This window comes from Rhinatrema bivittatum, chromosome 8, assembly GCF_901001135.1.
Source record: "Rhinatrema bivittatum chromosome 8, aRhiBiv1.1, whole genome shotgun sequence".
NCBI lineage: Eukaryota > Metazoa > Chordata > Amphibia > Gymnophiona > Rhinatrematidae > Rhinatrema > Rhinatrema bivittatum.
Window position 1 is genome coordinate 193,177,874 of NC_042622.1, and position 19,223 is coordinate 193,197,096.

General features: G+C 43.8%; 1 protein-coding gene across 1 annotated transcript in view; it reads left to right on the forward strand.

Moving 5' to 3' along the window:
• The window catches only part of NIPSNAP2 (nipsnap homolog 2), a 39,071-nt gene that overhangs the window by 9,049 nt on the left and 10,799 nt on the right, over positions 1–19,223 (forward strand). The window contains exons 4-7 of the mRNA XM_029612273.1: positions 1,214–1,308; positions 3,271–3,341; positions 12,461–12,601; positions 12,870–12,901. Coding sequence (XP_029468133.1) covers positions 1,214–1,308; positions 3,271–3,341; positions 12,461–12,601; positions 12,870–12,901 — 339 coding nt within the window. The remainder of the gene's footprint in view (positions 1–1,213; positions 1,309–3,270; positions 3,342–12,460; positions 12,602–12,869; positions 12,902–19,223) is intronic.

Genomic DNA, 19,223 nt, shown 5'->3' on the forward strand with positions numbered 1-19,223 from the left:
CTAGCGCCTCCTTTTGGACCGGAGTGGCAGCTGTCAGCAGGTTTGACAGCCAACGCTCAATTTTGCTGGCATCCGGTTCTCGAGTCCGCTGACAGCCACGGGTTCGGAAACTGGCCGCTGGCAAAATTGAGCGTCCGGTTTGCGAGCCGTGGGCTGACTTCAAATTTTTTTTTTTTTTTTTTACTTTTGGTAACTTTCGGGACCTCCGACTTAATATCGCTATGATATTAAGTCGGAGGGTGCACAGAAAAGCAGTTTTTACTGCTTTTCTGTGCACTTTCCCGGTGCCCGAAGAAATTAGCGCCTACCTTTTGGGTAGGCGCTAATTTCTGAAAGTAAAATGTGCGGCTTGGCTGCATGTGCATGTTGCGGGCGCTATTAGGTTCGGGGGGTTGGACGCGCGTTTTCGGCCCCTTACTATATCGGCCCGATAGTATTTTCATTCTGGGCCTAGCAAGGCCCTTCCAGTCAGCGACCAGAAGCAGAACGAGGAAGGGCAGAGAGCTGTCAACTTTATCAGCTTTGTTCTACGACTGCATCAGGTGCTGCCCTTAGCATGGGACAGCCCTCATCCCCTATGTAGACCCAGTTGCTGTCCAGGAAAACAACATAGTGTGCACAGATTAACTTGTTATACAACCAATTTATTGTATTTAGTTAATATATATATATTTTTTTAATTTTAGCTCAGCATAAGACAATCAAAAAATTGGCAGCGCTAACTCAAAAGCATGTTGTAGCGTCAAACAGTAAGTTAGTGATCCAGTGTCAAAGTATAAATACATATTAAAGTAGTCACTTGCATCTGTTTTGTTATACCACTTAAGGTCTGAATAAACAAATGTACATTAACACCAGTTGATAGGAAGAAAAGTCATCCTTTTACCATTTAGAACTATCATAGAGCCAGATGTGCCAAGCCTTTTTCCTATAGACCAAAATGGGAGCAGGGGTCTTGCCATTACTATCCAGATAGGCAAATAGCCACCCCAAATCTGGTCATCATCTTCCGAAGACTTACACTGGATGTGCGATTTTTAATCTAGCTGTGCCAATGCAATAACAAAGCTTGAAAATGGTTCATGGCGCGATGGGGACAAACGCAGTCATAAGATCGCCATGGATGTGATGAGAACTGCCTAAAATGTTGGGGTTTTTTGGGGGGGTGATTTCTAAAGGATGCAACTTAGTGTCAATGTTCCTTGTTTTTAAGTGAAGAGGTGCTTCCAAAGGTTCATGAAGAAAAACACTACCCCTGTACCCTGGTGGGAACTTGGAACACGTGGTACGGAGAACAAGATCAGGCTGGTATGAGCTTTGGAAATTCAATGGACTAGAAAGCGCTAATCCAATAACGCTGTATGTTAGAATGTAGGGGGCTGGGGAGACACGTGTGGCTGCTTTCCTTGCTGTGTCCTGCCTGAGAAAATGATATAGGAGAGGGATTATTACATATCTTGGCTGATCGCTGTTTTCCATCCGCGTAACCCTTTGATCTGTGTGAGAGTGACATCTCTGCTGTTTGTACGCAAGCACTGTTGGCTTAAAATATTGCAATATAGTTACTAGTCCAAGATACCCAACTTATATTGCTTTATTCCCAAAATATTCTTATTCCTTTCAGTATGGTGTATGTACGGTACACCTCTTACTGGCAGGATATTATTTCTATTAAATGAACGTTGCTTTCCAAAGTTTAGGTTCTAGGACTGTAGAGTTGAGCTCGCAATAGACAGAGAAGCCTCTCTTTACCCTCCTACGCACATATTTTTCTTCCAGTTTTCAAGGGCCTGTGAAGATCAGTGAGATGGTAAGAAAATAAAAACAGAACATTGAAAGTAATAAAATGTCACTGTAGACTTTTCAAGGGTTTTTTTTTTTTTTTTTTTTAAAGTGTTGTGGTTTATAACTCTCTCCAGTAAATGACATGCTGTAAATCAAAGGAAGACAGTATTAGGCCCAGACAAAAGAACCCACAATTTTATATTCTTATTGTTTGTTTTTTTCTTTTTAAAGCATCAGCTCCCCGAGGCACATTCTCTTTCCCACACTGGAAGAACTCTATATTTGTTTGCTGTTAGATAAAGTTTGCAATTTGTGAATATCCCCGGTGGGTTAAGCTTTGCATAGTTCTGGAGTCTCCCGCAGCAAGAAAAGGTTCGTCAACCACTGAACCTGGGCCTTCTGTTAGTGAATGAGAATGTGGGGCAGACGTGTTCTGGCTTATTCCGGAATGCAATAAAATAGCGCTATATGCCCTGTCGGAGCATGACTTGCTGGTGTAACTTTCTGGTGTGTATAAGGCAGAGAGTCCTGAGACTCGGTACCAGCAGAATGAGCTTTGGGATGACTTCAGTGGAATGTGGTTGGTGATAATGTCAAGCACAGTTTCGTGCACTGGTACCAGTGCTGACACTGAAGGCTCCCTTAGCCAATGGGCTTGCCCAATAGATTATTCCTTGTCCGTACCCAGATCAGTCCAAACTGCTGGGTTTTACCTCCCAGCAGATGGAGACAGAGAAAAACTTGAAGGGCACCCCCTCTTAAACCGGTGTTCCACCTGCATGTCTCCAGTATTTCTCTGATCCAGCAGATGGAGGTGGTACAAAACCGCACGCCATATGATATAGAATGGGAGATTCTGCGATTATTACTCTGCTGCTGAGTGCTATGGAAGGTTTCTTGGCCATGCTACTGAACAAGATGTCTTTGTTTTTAATTAAATGTCTTCCTGTTTAAAATAAAAAAAAAACCAGAAAAAAATGAAACTGGTTTTAGACTGGGATTGATATCAGATTTTATGGTAATACCTTGGAGACAGTAGGGCAGCGACGGGCACAACACTCTGCCAGGTTTTCTACAGAGCTCATTTCCTGCCAGGACACTTCGTTGCTTGTAATGATTGGTACTGAAAATGTTGCAGCTCTTTTTGGCCTGTGTTATATATGAAAATTGTATTTTTAATTTTTAACAATTTAAATCGCCTACTTTGGGCTGCAGTAGTGAAATGTGATTGTGTTCCCATTGGGGGTAGGGTGGCAGGGCATTAACTTCTCCCTCTTGTATTGTACATGTTTGTAATTTTGGCTAAAATTCCAAAAAGGGCGGGGGAAGACACCACCTTAAGCTCCTACGCCGAGCCCTGTGCTTGCATTTTAGCTAAAAGTCTAAGATTTAACATGTCTAATTCTGCAGTAAGGACGACTTCGTGTTTTATTGGCCTGAATAGATAGTAGGGTGTTTTGACGGTGTGACTGTTGTGTTTTTCAGTACATCTCTGGCGGTATGAGGGAGGTTACCCAGCACTCACTGAAGTCATGAATAAGCTCAGGCAAAACCAGGTAACTCCTTCCTTTCCCCAAGTTTGAACAAAATTATATTTGTTTTATTAACCTTGTACCTCGTCCTGGTTGCTTTATTTTTTGTTTCTTTGAAAAAGACATCCAGGTACTATGCAAAACTATAAAACTTTCTTGTATTGTACAAAAAAAGGTTTTGGCATTCAAATAATGTAGTCAATGTAGATTTATTTATTGAAGTGTTTTTATATCCCACCTAAGTCAACACAAAGCGTCCTAGGCAGGTTACAGCATAAAAACATAGAACAAGTCTGATACTGGATGCGATAGGATCTTGATAATGGTCCCCTTTAGTGGGTCAGATGAGATTTGTACTTTACAAAGCTGTCTCCTAATTTGTGCACGAGCACAGTACAGTATATTATAAAGCTGGCTGTGAGGATGGCATGTTGCTAGCCTATCAGAAGCAAGATTACTAGGGAAGACTGGATGGCTTATTGGTTGATGCATGGAAATCTCTGATTCAGGGACAGTATCAAGAGCCTACTGGGGCTGAGAGTATTGAAGATGTTGATTACAATCCCTAGTGGACTAGAAAAGGGAAGCAGGCTGTGTTTTTGTCTCAAACCCTAGTGTCCTTTCAAAGGTGATATTGGAGGTTGTCTGTGCCACCAAAGGCCAAATCTACTTGTGGCCCTTGGATGAGAAGGAGGCGCTAATAGAAAAAAAAATGTAAGAGTGATGCAGAGTGCTTAGATTTGGATACCTCTACCGCTGTAAACCTATATAAAGATATGGCATTCTCGTTCAGACCAAAGTCCATCGAGGCTAGCATCCTGCCTCTGACAGTGGCTAGTCCGGGTCACAAATATCCAGCAGGTCCCAAAAAGTAGATGGATGTTGTTGCTCATTCTCAGGGATTGCAGTGGTTTTCCCTAATCTACCTGGCCAATAATTGTGTATGGACTTCACCTCCAGGAACTTGTCCAAAACGTCTCTTAAACTCTTCTATGCTAGTTGTCTTGACCACATCCTCTGATGGTAAATTCCACAGCTTGATTTTGAGCTGAGTGAAAAAATACTTTCTATATTCCCTGTATGTACCCGGGTCAGTCAAGACTGCTGGATTTTGCCTCCCTTCCAGCCGATGGAGACAGAGAAAACCTTTGAGGACACCCCCTCTTAACTGGTGCGCCACCTGCAGCTCCTCAGTATTTTTCTGTCTCCAGCAGATAGAGGTGGTGCAAAACCTGCAGTCCTAAACCACTTTTAGGTTCCAAGAAAATAATATTGAAAAGGAGGATCTCTCTCAAAGAGCAGTGGCTATCAAGCAGGACAGGAACATCTCTCCATCCTCCCAGGGGGTTGGCAGGTCCCAGGGGGACCATCCCCCCCACCCCCCGGTCGTAGGCTCTTCAAGAGCTTGGGTTGGAGACCCTGCTTGCTCCAGGTTTGTAGTGCCACGGGTGATAGCTGGTGGTCTGGTTCCCTCCCTTGCCCTCCTAGCTGGTACTGTTTCTTTAAAAAAAAAAAAAAAAAAAGCAGTATTGCTGCTGGCGGAGGTGCAGCTGCGAGCAGCATGGGGCACTGTGCATCGCAATTTTAGCTCCGGCGGTGGGGCAGAGTTTAGAAGAGGTACCCGGGTCCCGTGGCTGTTGGGGGTGGTTGGCTTCTGTCGCTCACACGCTTTTCTGGCGGCCGGCATGCTGCATGGTGTGCACTGTGAGACCTGCGGAGAGCCGACTGCAGCTCTCCTGCTCAGACCTCTGCTTGAGGTGCCTCCCCAGTGGGGAGGGCTCTTCTGGTGCAGTGGCAGCGACAGTGTCCAGGCTCCGGGGCGAGAGCCACAGGACGTCTAGTAGGGAGAGCGAGGCCGACCTGATCCCGCTGAGCATGGGAACGGCAGCCATTTTGAAAACCTTTTTCAGCTGCCGGGGGGGAGGGGGGGTATCTTCCTTCTGTGCTCTCTCCAGCGGATTTGAGCCAAGGTGGTCCCCAAGGCCCCATTTATGAGCTCCCAGATGATGGCCCTGGTCCTCCGGGGGGAGGGGGATTTCAGGGGCCCAGCTGGTTTCTCAGTGGATTTTGTGCTCCTTATGCACCAGGCCTTTTTGGCCAGCCAGGCCCAGCCCGGGGGGGGGGGGGGTTGTATAGGCCTCTGCTTCCCAAGGGGGCCACCAAGGAAAGTCCCCAGGAGGCTGGAGCCACAGGGGTCTATCCAGGTATGGAAGGTCAGGGGCCCCTCAGAGGTTCATGCTCTGGTGGAGCACGATCGCATGGTTGTCTTGGAAGATGACCCTTCCTCGGCCCCTTCTCATTTCTCAGGAGTGGACCTGGATGAGGTGGAGAAGGTGGTACCCTTGGAAGGGGATGATCTTAAGGTCGTTCATCTTTTTTTTTTTTTTGTTTAAACAATTTTTGTCACAGTGAAAAGTAACATGTCCTCACCCAGATGAGGAAACACAAACATGATAATACCATTTGAACATGTATAATGCAGTGCCACAAGGCAAATTAAACGACAATTGTTTAACAATAAAGACGTTGTAGATAATGAATGATTAATACATAATATTGTCCCTCTTCACCCCCCTCCCCCCCCCCCCCACACCAGTGATTATATCACTATGATTATAATAAAGCATTCAAATGAAGAAATAACTCAAATTGACCAGACAAGGAACAAGTAGGAACAGAGGAAGTAAACCTTGAGGACCCTCAGTCAAGACTTATAATGAAATAAACTAACACAGGACCATGAATAAATAAGCTGTAGTGGATGTGTAGTGTGCCAGAAGGAGAACAATAGGCTACAGTGTATGCCCTATTTTATGTTAGCACAGTAACCTCACACCTGTTGCTCAGTCAACCAAGTTCAATAGGGTTCCCATATTTTAGAGAAGGAAATTTGTCGATCCTGGTGTCCTGCAGTGAGTCTATCTAATTGGTAATATGTATGTAATCTGTGTTGTACTTTTGCTAATTCTGGGGTGAATTGATTTTTCCAATGCATTGCTATTTCTGCTCTGGCTGCAATAAAAACTTGCATTATGAATCGCTGCGTCTCTTTTTTTTTTTGTGCCCTGTAACTGGTAAACCTAACAAGATGTGCCACGCCTGTACGTCCACCTCAGTGTGTAATACCTGTGATATCCACTTTTTTACCATGGACCAAAAAATAAGTACTTTTGGGGCCTGTCCACCAAATATGGTAATAGGTGCCAACTTCCCCACAACGTCTCCAGCATTCCTCTGATATAGAAGAGTTAAAGCTATGTAAAGTGGTTGGTGTGTAATGCCAGCGATACACAATTTATAACAGTTCTCTTGCAGCCCTGCAGATATAGAGCACTTATAGGCGACCATATAGATAAGAGTCCCAGTCCTTATCGACCAGTGAGGTTTGAAAATCAGCTTCCCAACGAGTCCTATAAATATGTACTTGATGATGCTTGCCATTGATAAGGGCATAAAGTTTTGAGAGAACTCCCCGAATAGATGATGTGTTTGCAGTAATTTTCAAAGAGGGTTCCAGTCACTCTGTGTGCCATCCCGTAATCCTTTGTGTATAAAGTGGTATACCTTAGCATATAAGAGAAAGTCCACCCATGCTATAGAATAAGTGTCGCTAATCTGAAAATTAGTTAATAATGCCCCTTGTTGATAGACATGTTTGAGCCGTGTGACTCCAGCCTGGGCCCCGCTATGATGGACTAAATAATGTGTAGAGGTGGGTGCCACCGTGTTTGTGAATAGGTGGGTCAGAGGGGAAAAGTGCTCTGATCCTGTCAATATGTTTTCACTGCTGCCACACTTTCAACGTGGTGCGTAAGGCAAATGGGACGTAAGAAATATGCCCCCACGTTGAGGGTGGTTGGCCAAGGTAAGGCAGCAATCGGAAAAGTCCCCAACATGGCATTACTCCAATTTCACCCACTGTGGGAGGTTATAAATATTATGTAATGCTACCAGAGCCCTCAATTGTGCAGCACAAAAATACCATGTCACATTGGGAAGCTGTAAGCCACCCCTATTTTTGGGCTGAAATAAGATTGTTCTTGCCACTCGAGGCGGACGTTTATGCCATATGAATCCACAGAGAATTTGTTGCCACTTTTTCAAAACTACTGTTGGTATGTAGATGGGGATGGTGGTGAAAAAATATAAAAAGCGAGGTAAGATATTCATCTTTACTATGGCCAATCTTCCCAGCCAGGAATGAGTATGTTGTAACCAGGACGTCAGGTTTTTAGTAATGGAGATGATAAGCGGTGCATAATTTAGTGTAAACAGTTGTTTTTAGTATGAGAGCCTATGCGGACTCCAAGGTATTTAAGCAAGGTTTCAGCCCATTTAAAAGGAAATTTTGCGCCAATGCTCTGTACATCAAGATGGGTCATAGTTAAGTTCAGTATTTCAGATTTTTCATAATTCACTTTCGTGCCCAAGACTGCCGTAAACTGTTGTAATTCAAACATTACTCCCCCGCAGGGAAACCTCTGGGTTTGTGAGTGTGAGCATAACATCATCCGCAAATAATGAAATCTTAAAATGTGTGCCATTTTTGTAAATACCTTGAATGTCTTCAGCTCCCCTTATCCTAGTAGTAAAAGGTTCAAGAAAGAGAGCAAACAACAACGGTGACAGCGGACAACCTTGACGTGTTCCCCTTTTAATATCAAAGGGCGGCCCGTAGCTGCTGTTGGCTTTAACCCTGGCCGCAGGCAAGTCATACAACGTCAACAACCATGAAAGGAAAGAGGGGCCAAATGCCATGGTTCTTAAAGTTTCAAACAGAAATTGCCAATGAACAAGATCAAAAGCCTTTTCGGCATCCAGAGCGAGGAGAAGAGTTGGCGTTTTGTCCTGATCTACTAGGTCTATAATGTCCACTATCCTACGAACATTATCTGCTGCCAGACGCCCGGGCACAAAACCGACCTGATCATTATGAACCAATCCTGGTAGTACCCCATTAAGCCTAGCAGCCAAAATCTTAGCTAATATTTTTAGATCTATATTAATCAGGGAGATCGGTCGGTAAGAACTGCACTTGGTCGGGTCTCTACCCGGTTTAGCTAAAACTGTAATACCAGCAGTGTTTGTGTCCCTAGTGAATGAAGCACCCTCCAATAAAGAATTGAAAGCAGTAGTTAGGGGATTAGCCAGTAATTTAGCAAATTTTTGATAATAGGAACCAGTGTAGCCATCCAGCCCAGGTGCCTTGCCAGGTTTTAAGGTTTTAATCGCGGTTAACACTTCAGTAGTCTCTATAGGTCTATCCAGAAATTCCTGTTGCTCTACTGTAAGGGCAGGCAAAGACACCGATTTCAGATAATCAGCAATACTCTGGTTCTTTATCGAGTCATCATGCGAATAAAGTTGGGCATAAAAATCAGTAAAAATTTGTCTTATGTCAGCAGATGTGGTTACTGTCTGGCCCGAGTTAGTCAATATTTTTGCTACTATTGTTTGTGCCCTAGCGGCGCTCAGTTGATTCGCCAGGTATTTACCGGCCTTGTTTCTCCCTTCAAAAAATTGTTGCTTCAGTAATGTAAGATGATGACTAATGGCGGCATCATCTATAGCCCTTAACTGATCTTTAACTTTCAGTATTTTCTGATAAAGAGCTGAGGAGGTATTGACACTATGACATTGAGTTAATTGGGTGAGCTCCTTTAAAAGGGATGTCCGCTGCTCCTCCCGCTGCCTATTGCAATGTGCTGCCCGGGATATACAATGACCCCGAATCACAGCTTTGGAACACTCCCATACTGTCAGTGGCGAGAGATCCTCAGTCTGATTGTCCCTAAAATAATTGGAAATAAGTCCCTCTAGCTTAGAACTAAAGTCCTGATCTTTAAGGAGATTGTCATTAAGATGCCAAGGACGATATCCTTGGCCTATGTCTTGAAAGTGACACTCAACCCATATTGGGGCATGGTCAGACCACGTGATATCAATATCCACCTACTGTACCTGGTTTTGATAACGAATAGAGATAAAGAAATAGTCAATTCGTGAATAAGAACAGTGTGGATGAGAGTAGAAGGTGTGAGTGCGGATACCTTGTGCGCCAGATATCTACTATGCTCCATTTGGACATAAATGAGAGCCACCTCTGTCTAGCTGATGAGGCTGTTTGTCTGCCAGAGGTAGTATCAACGGATGGGTCCTGCACAAAATTAAAATATCCGCCCATTATAAGTTCTCCATCTAAATGCTGTTGCAGTAAAGTATCAATTGTCCGTATAAAGGACAGTTGTTCAGTGTTCGGAAAGTACACATTTAGGAGTGTGAAGATCTGTTTGCCCACTCTTATTTTAAGTAGTATGTATCTACCTTGGCGGTCATAGACGTGCATAATTTCATCAGCCACAAAATTCGCAGAAATAATAATCCCAACTCCAGCATACTTATTACATTTGGTGCTGGCTGCCCAGTGCATTATTGAGTACTGTGCGAAAAGTAATAAGTCCTGATGGTGTTTGCGAACATGGGTTTCCTGTATAAATACTATACCGGCCTTCTGCCTTTGAAGTTCTTTTTTAAAGAGCATGTGTTTTCTGGGAGTGTTAAGGCCTTTTACGTTAAGAGAACAAATTCTAGTCGCCATTTATCTTAAATTAAACATCAGTTGCGATTAGTCTAATATAATTGGCCTATAAACCCACAAGACAGAATTATGGGATATAGATGAGGGTCTACGCTTCACATGGCCGGGTAAAGCCTGACTGTGTCCCCTATGTCCCGTCCTCCGTCTATCAAATGGTATCCATAAAACCCGGTGTACCCCCCAATAGTCCTGTGGTATCCCCTAATCCTTTTACCTGATACCAACCTCCTGAGGGACTGAAGCCCTTGGTGCATGACGGACCACCCCCAACACATCCGCCCTCCCCCAGCCTCTTGAGAAGAGAAAAATAACAAGATAATATATGGATCAACATTTCAATTACCAGATAATATATAAACCCCAATGCATACTGCAGAGATAGTGGGAAAGACCTGGCATAGATACTTTCCTGTAAAATAGGACTAGTCATCCTCACTATAGTCTATAAGTTCATCTAACAAGCAGGAGAATGCTCAGATTCCTCCTTTCAGCCCTGTTCTGAGAGTGGTGATAGTCCGAGAGGATACCCGAAGATCATACAAGGCATCAGCACCATAGGCCACTGCTGCTTCCAAATGCTCCTCCTGCTCCGCTTCTGGGAGAGAAAGATCTCATGCACTGAAGTTGTTGGACCCACCTCAGGCTTGCCCGCTGCATTAAACTGCTACAAACAGCTGCCCTGATCCCAAGAACTGAGACTTCAAAAATTCATTTGAGATGGACCTCAAGTTTCCGGTCCTGCAGGTCCTTAAGAGCCGAGGCTCCTGCAACCGGGATAGTCGTCCTTTTGGTGACTGCGGACACCGAAGCATCTACTTTTGGAACTTTGAGGAGCTCTAGGGACTCTTCTGGTAAAGGATACAGTTTGTCCATCGCCCGCCCTATGCTCAGACCTGCCTCCGGAGTATCCCAGTCTCGCAACATGAGCTGCAGAAGCATGGGAAGAAAAGGAAAGGTACGCGCCGGATCCCGCAAGCCTGCCAGGACCAGATCCACCGTGCTGTCGCTTGGAAGTTCCTGAGGGGGGGGATTCCCAACTCATTCAGCACATGGAGGATTAATGGGTCCAGCTCGTTCCTTAGAAACAGACGAAGCACCTGTGGATCATCCCCTTTGACCGGAAGATAAGCTTGAGGATCGCTGTCCTGATCCGGAGCCGGCACGTTCAAGGGGTCTGCGAGAATGGCATCCGGCGGGTCAGGGGCCCCTGGATCCCGGTGCGTGCAAATTCTGTTAACATCCTGCGTCGCCGACACATTGTGGATCTTAGAAGGAGGCTTTGGGCTCTGAACGCGTGCACTGGGCATGGGTGCCTCCTCCTGCTGAGAGAAACTGGCTAAAGATGCTTTATGCATAAGAAGTACAAAATCCACAGAGAAAGGGGCTTGAGGAGCTCTAGCCACAGCAAAAGGGGATAAAAAATCCTCCAGGGGGTCCTGCAACAAGTTCTGAGGGTCTTCAGGACTGAGAACAGGGGGCGAAAGAGGAGAGCAAATTTCCCCTCCCCCCAGCTGCCTGCGCTGCCGCGGCAGCCAGTGTATCTAAAATGGCCACTGCGGGAACAGGTCAGGCCTGCTCACACGGGCACCTGACATCGACATCTAGCTCCTGATTTTCCTGCTGCCTTGGAAGTGCCTTCCCTGCTGGGGAGGCACGCAGATCACATGCTGTCGCGGGGAGATCCTCATTGCTGACTCCCCGCAGGCAGCGCATTGTGATGACCGTGGCATGAATTTCGGGCCCGGAGCACAGCGACTCACTTGCAATAACAAAATTTGCTTGAGACGCCCGGGAGGGAGAGCGGGAAGCCAGACACGAAATAAACAGGCAAGACGTCTGCTTCGTTTTGGTTTTTTTTTTTTTTTTCTTTACAACTCACAGAGGCATGGAACATCTCTGAAGGAAAAGAAAAGGGGGAGGGACCGGACCACCGGTACTCACCCCTGCCAGACACGTCTCCCGGGCATCTAGCTCACCCTACAACCTGGGAGAGGTTCACCTAGAATCTGCCTGCCCCCCAGGAGGAACGGCACCGCTGACTCCTTCTATCTATCTTTCTTTTTTTTTTTTTTTTTTTAAGCTAGAAGAGGACCGCAGGTTCTGCCACCTTCATCTGCTGGAGACAGAAATACTGAAGGGACGCAGGTGGCACACCGTGTTATGAGTGGGTGCCCTTCACGTTTTTCTCTGTCTCCATCTGCTGGACTGATCCGGGTACGTACAGGGAATTTTGTTTTTAAGAATAACTTCTACTGTTTTGCCCGGCACTGACGTTAGGCTCACTGGTCTATAGTTTCCTGGATCATCCCTTTTGAAAAATAGCATTACATTGGTCACCCTCTAGACTTTAGGTATTTCTAGCTGAAGTCGTCGGTGGGAGGGATTATATTTATGTATTTATTTATTATTTTGCTTTTGTAGAGCAATGACATAATATAATAGCCAGGGAGAACTGGTGCTTGTTACCAAAGTAAGCTATAAAGCCAGTCAAGGTATCCAGTGTTTTTTTTTAACATTTTAATGCTTGTTCTTGGTTTCCCAAAAGGAATTTTTGGAATTTCGTAAAGCAAGGAATAACATGCTACTGTCCCGCAAGAATCAGCTTCTCCTGGAGTTTAGCTTCTGGAACGAACCCGTACCCAGGAAGGGGCCCAGTATTTACGAACTGAGATCTTATCAGCTAAGGGTAAGCACATAACAAAGTTATTAGGTACAAATTGGTAATGAATTCATTTAGGAGAAGATGGAAGTTTGGTGAAAATACTCCATATCTTGCCTCTTGCAGCAGGAACTGTTCAAAGTGGTGGCAGATTTTGGCTCCATCTCAGACTTGTTGGAATAAGCAATCTACAATCAAAGGCTAGGCCTAAATGATGAGCATTTTTCTTTTACGGATGTACAGTATTGAGCTGCACATGCATGAATTGTGATATTTATGTATATTGTTCTTTCAGCCTGGAACAATGATAGAGTGGGGTAACAATTGGTGAGTACTGTGTGTCCCTCAAGAGGCAGATCCTAAAACAAAGATCTTTCCATTTTGCAATGTATAAAAATACCTCTTACAAATTAATTTTTAAATTACTGGTTTGCCTTTTTTAATATTCTACTTACGTATGGGGTATTGGCTTAATTTATACTCATTCTCTGACCTTCATTTATTTCATAATTGTGGTTTTGATATATGCTTTGTTTTGCTTTCTGTTAAGGCCTTGGCTAAAATTTATTCAACTGTGGTTTGAACTCTCCACCCCATAGTTAAACTCAGCTAAATCCTGGAAAACCAAATTGGGGTTTAAAATCGAAGTCCAGCGCTTCTACTATGGGACTTTAGGGGGCAAACAGTTTATTTACCCTGGTTTCCTCCTTCATATGAGCCAAGTATTCGAGAGAGCTGTGGCTGAGAAGGGGATAGGAAGTCTCCAGAAATCAGGGTCCGTGCATACCTTGCCTACCTTCAGAGCCTGTAATGTTGCCCCTGCCTCTGACAGGACTGAGGAGGGGTAATGTTGTAGATGGTCTTTCAAAGTGGACACACAACCTACGTAAAGCAACAACACTAGCGTGATTGTTCAAAATATCAACTGTGGGCACCACTGCATGCTTTGGCCTTATTCCTAGGTCACCTTCCTTGAGTTTACTCTTCAGTTGTACGTGCTGGGTTCATGCTTTCCATGTATCAGCATGCTACCTGCATGAGGTTCTGAGTAGGGTCCACACAGTGGTACCCTGATTTACTGAAATGAATGGTTGAGAGTGACTAAATAGGAGGAGCTTCCAAAAACACAAAGCTTTCAGAATGTGAATAGAAATTAGCCTGAATAGTGTCTGCTTCTAGCGTGACAACAGGAAGATGTGTTTCCTAGTTGTCTTGCATTTTAGGCTTCTGTTGTCACTTGCTCCTGCCAAGTCAAGGCTGATCCAGTTTCCTAGTACATTTATCAGAAGCCCTTCCCTGGATAAACTGGATTGAAATTTAGCGTGAGTGCTGGCACCTTAGTATGGAGACTCTCCTGTTAGATTTCAACCAAATCTATGCTCTGATACATATGAATAGACAGACATGATGACAGCAGTGCTTGCTTTGCACTGATGAAAAGTGGAAGTTTTAACACATTTAATTTTTTGAACTATTAACTGAAATATTTCAAAAATTTCAAGTGCCTAGTACTGTAATTTTGAGGCTTGATCCAAGCAGAAATCTGTCTAAGTTGGGGCTATGTGCAAACATGATGCCTCCAACCCACTTGGATATTTGTGTCTGGAACTGGCCTTTACGTTTTGAAGTTAAAAATCTGTTTATAAATTTTTATGAAAGCATAATATTTGTATTTTAATATATAGGTGAAACGGTATAAGCCGGTGATCATATCATGTTTACTCCTGATTTTTATCGTGTATAAAAAGACGTGTAAGTTTTCTTCATTAAGTTGACTAAATCAGACCAATTTTTCTAAAATATCAACTAATTGATTACAAATACTTGTAATTTACATTTGAAAAAAAATGAAAAATGCAATTCTTTCCCCTGATATACAAATTAATTTATCATTAAATTGCAATAATTTATAAATTATTTCAAATGGGTAATTCTTGATCTGTTGTCAATTGGTTATAAAGAAACATAGAATTGTATCTTCGTTATTGTCCACCAGACTATTCCAGATGGATGTTTTTCTTCTCTGCCAGTAGATGGAGACAGAAAACAAAACTTTACTGCCCGCTTTGTACGCAAAGGCACTTTGCCATCTTCGGTCTCCCAATATTCTCTGCCTCCAGCAGCTGGTAGGGGTGTCCATCCTGCAGTCGGTCAGTGGAGGAATAAGGGCGTTCGACAAAGTCCCGCATGAGAGGCTTCTAAGAAAACTAAAAAGTCATGAGATAGGAGGCAATGTCCTTTTGTGGATTGTAAGTTGGTTAAAAGACAGGAAACAGAGTAGGATTAAATAGTTTTCACCGTGGAAAAAGGTAAACAGTGAAGTGATCAAATTTGCGGATGACACAAAATTATGCAGAATAGTTAAATCTCAAGTGGATTGTGATGAATTGCAGGAGGATCTTGCAAGATTGGAAGATTGGGCTTCCAAATGGCAGATAGAATTTAATGTGGACAAGTGCAAAGTGATGCATAATAGGAAAAAAATAACCCTTGCTGTAGTTACACAATGGTAGGTTCTATCTTAGGAGTTACCACCCAGGAAAGAGATCTAGGTGTCATAGTGGATAATACATTGAAATCATCGACCCAGTGTGCTGTGGCAGTCAAAAAAGCAAACAATGTTGGGAATTATTAAGAGGGGAATGGAAAATAAAACGGAAAATGTCATAATGCCTCTGTATCGCTCCATGGTGAGACTGTGTGCATTTCTGGTCACCGCATCTCAAAAAGGATATAGCAGTAGAGAAGGGCGACCAAAATATAAGGGGCATGGATCAGCTGCTCTATGAGGAAAAGCTAAAGAAGTTAGGGCTGTTAAGTTTGGAGAAGACTACTGAGAGGGGGATATGAAAGGACTTGAACAAGTTAATGTAAATTGATTATTTACTCTCAGATAATAGAAGGACCAAGGGGCACTCCATGAAGTTAGCAAATAGTTAATTTAAAACAAATCGAAGAAAATTCTTTTTCACTCAGTGCTTAGTTAAGCTCTGGAATTTATTGCCAGAGGATTTGGTTATAGCAGTTTAACTGGGTTTAAAAAAAGGTTTGGAGAAGTTCCTAGAGGATAAATCCATAAACTGCTATGACAGATTACAAGCTACAATTGCTTATTAATTACTATCTATCCAGTTATACAAATAACTTGGATACAAATAACTATCCAGTTATTTGTATCCAAGTTCGAATCATCCTGTTTCTTGTAAGACAACTCCTTGTCATGGTTATTGTTTTGAATGTAAACCGACTTGATTAGTAATTCTGTTACTGGAAAATCGGTATATAAAAATGCTAAATAAATAAATAAATCTAATATTTGGGTACTTGCCAGGTACTTGTGACTTGGATTGGCCACTGTTCGAAACAGGATGCTGGGCTTGATGGACCCTTGGTTTGACCCAGTTTGGCATATCTTATGTTCTTATGAATGGGCCTGGCAGTCTATTTGCCCCTTTCACCTGCAGCACAGGGGAATTGGGGCAGGAAGTGGCAAACAGCCTCCCCTCTTAATTCTGACCCTGTTGCTGGAAACATTGGAGGACAATGGACTAGGGCATGGGGGCCTTCAGCAAAAAGGAGTTTGAGGAGGATCTGGCAGATTCTCTCCCGTCCCCGCCAAATTTGTTTTTCTTAAGCATAAAGCATATTTAATGAAAAAAAGGGGGCTGTTTCTGAGTGATCTGGCAAGAAGGGAGCTTCTTCAGAGACTCCTCCGTCTCCATCCCATACCAAGAGAAGAAGACTGAAGACCAATCTAGAATTTGATGTAAAGTCAGTAGTCTCTGAGGAAGATTTGCAGGAGGGTATTCCTGGAGAACCTCCAGAGGACAGGGAGGAGGATGGGACTACTGGAGGAGGGAGAAACTCTTGTACCAGAGAGCAATGATGTGACATAGTGTGTCTGTTCAGAAGGGAAGAAATAACCACCATGTTGTCTCAGGTGGTTCTGGCAGAGCTAGGCATTAAGGAGATATAAGACCTGAGCCGGAAGAAGATGAAGAGGATCCTATTATGAAAGGTCTTAGAGGTTCCATTAAGGTATTTCCATTTCATTGCACTAAGGCCTTGGTTTTGATAGACTGGGATACGCCAAAAGTTGGCTTGAAGTTGAGCAGAGCCATGGCTAAATTGAATCCTCATCTGGAGAAAGCCTTGGAGTTGTTGAATGTGCCTAAAGTAGATGCTTTGGTCTCAGCAGTGACTAAGACAAACACTATCCTGCTGGAAGACTGTGCGGCTCTTAAGGATGCTCAGGACTGAAAGAGTTTCATTTTAAAAGGATTTTTGAGGTTTCTTTGTTAGCTATTCGAGCAGCTGTGTGTATTATTTTTATGGCGTGTGCATGTTTGTGCTGGGTACAGCAGATTCTAGTATCTTACTCTGAGGAGACCCTCTCAGAAAAGGAAGCAGAATGTCTGGAGCTGGCTTGGACTTTATTTCAGATGCTTTGTATGATTTGCTGTACACTGCGGTCAGAAATAGGATATCCGTGGTGTCAGCGAGGTGGCTCCTGTGGTTGTGCATTTGGGTAGTGGATGTATGGTCCAAGTCCCAATTTGGTAGTAGTCCCCTTCAGAGGTAAACTTTTTGAGAAGGATCTGGAGAAGTTAAGTCAAACATTTTAAGGGAGTCCAAGACTCATAAGTTACTGAAGGACAGGCTTAAGGGTCCTTGTAACACCTTTCCTAGTAGGCAGAAGTTCCAGGAGGCCAGGCATTATCGTCCAGAGAAGACTTTCTCCTTCACAGCATCAATATCCATTAATGTCTCAGTTCTTTTGGGGAGCCCATAGGAATTCTCAAGATAGTACAGGTTCCAGCTTGGTGGGACTTAAGTGAGTCTCATCTGGTCTACTCTTTAGTTATATGTATAGGGGGTCGGTTGCCCTGTTTTATGAGGATGGACCAATGGGTTCTTTGTATTATGAGAGACAGCTGTGCATTAAATTTTGCACATCCGGTGGGCAAGGTTTTCATGATTACTCCATGCGCTTCCTGTCAAGGTCCATACTGCAATTGTTCCAGTTTTGGAAAAGAAAGAGGTCTAGTTCCAAAAAAAGGAGGGAACATTTCAGCCCATTCTATATCTAAAGAAGATGAATGTGTCTTCTTGGTTCCCTCATTTTTATATGGAGACTCTTCAGTGATTGCTATAGTCGGGCAAGGGGAATTTCTGACATCTTTGAATCTTACAGAAGCTTATTTGCATATTCCTATTTAGAGCGACCATCAAAAGTTTCTCAGGTTTATGGTGCTGCTGTTTGAACTGGCAACAGCTACTTGGCACTTCAAAGTGGATTCAGGTACTGTACATAAGTTTCCAAAGTGTAATGGTGGTGGTAGTACTATACCAGCATGGGATCATGATATATCCATACGTAGACAATTGGCTGATTCAGGCCAAATCAGAAGAAGCGTTCCATCACTCTGTCCACTAGGTGGTTCTTTTATTGCAGAATCTTGATTGGGTGGTCAGTTTTGCAAGATGTAGCTGATACCTTCCCAGAATCTAGAGTACTTGGGGACCCATTTCGAGACAGATAGGCAAGATGTTTCTTACAACAGAAAGATGTTTAAAACTTCAGGGCCAAGTGTATTGATTGTTGAAGATGGAGGTACCCAGGGTGTGGGATTATCTTCAAGTGCTGTTTTCCATAGCTTTCACTCTATACCTGGTTCCTTGGATAGCAGCCCATATGAAACTGTTGCTGAGGGCTCTCTTCTCCTGTTGGGAAAACTCAGTCGCAGGATTACAGGATCAGATGGCACAAAGTCAGTGGACAGACTGAAGTCTCCTAGTCCATCAGTCAGTTGGAGATGAGGGCAATCAAGAAAGTTGTCTTATTCTTACAGCCCCTGGTTTGAGACAAGACCATAAGGGTTCTGTTGGATAATATGATGGCAGACAGGAACCAAAATGTCCTGTGGCTTCCTTGGAGGCGTGACTGTTGATTTGGTGGGTGGAGCGACACTTATGGGCTCTGTCAGCATCTCTTGTTGCTAGGTGGAGTTTTTGAGCAGACAAGGTTGAACCCTGGGGAATGGGAGCTGGCAGAGGAAGCATTCTCCCTTATCAGGTCCAGAAGGGGAAGTCCTCAGTTGGATTTGAACGGGAACGAACCTGAATGCCAAAGCACCGAGATTCTTCAGTTGCAGATGGGAGTTGGGATCGGAAGGTCTGAATGCACTGTCTCAGCCTTGGTCTCAGGAAATCTTTCTATGCACATTTTGCCCCTTGGTCTCTAAAAGAATGTTGAGATGAGTAGAAAGGCATCGAGGTCAGGTAATTTGAGTGGCCCAGATATCCGTAGTTTGCAAACCTAGTGGAATAGACAGTTTTTGGGTACTTGCCAGGTTCTTATGGCCTGGATTGGCCACTGTTGGAAACAGGATGCTGGGCTTGATGGACCCTTGGTCTGACCCAGTATGACATGTTCTTATGTCTCAAGGTAGAAGGACCATTATGGCTCAGTCATGTTCCTGATGATCAGTGGCAGGGTCCAGTTTTCTTGCATCAGTTAGATTGCTTTTGTCCTGTGGCTTGGCTCTAGAAAGGAGAAGGTTGAGAATAATGGGCTACTTGGAAGAGGTCATTTCAAAGTTAGAGACTAGGAAGGCATCCATTTTTTGGCTATGTAAATGTCTGGAAT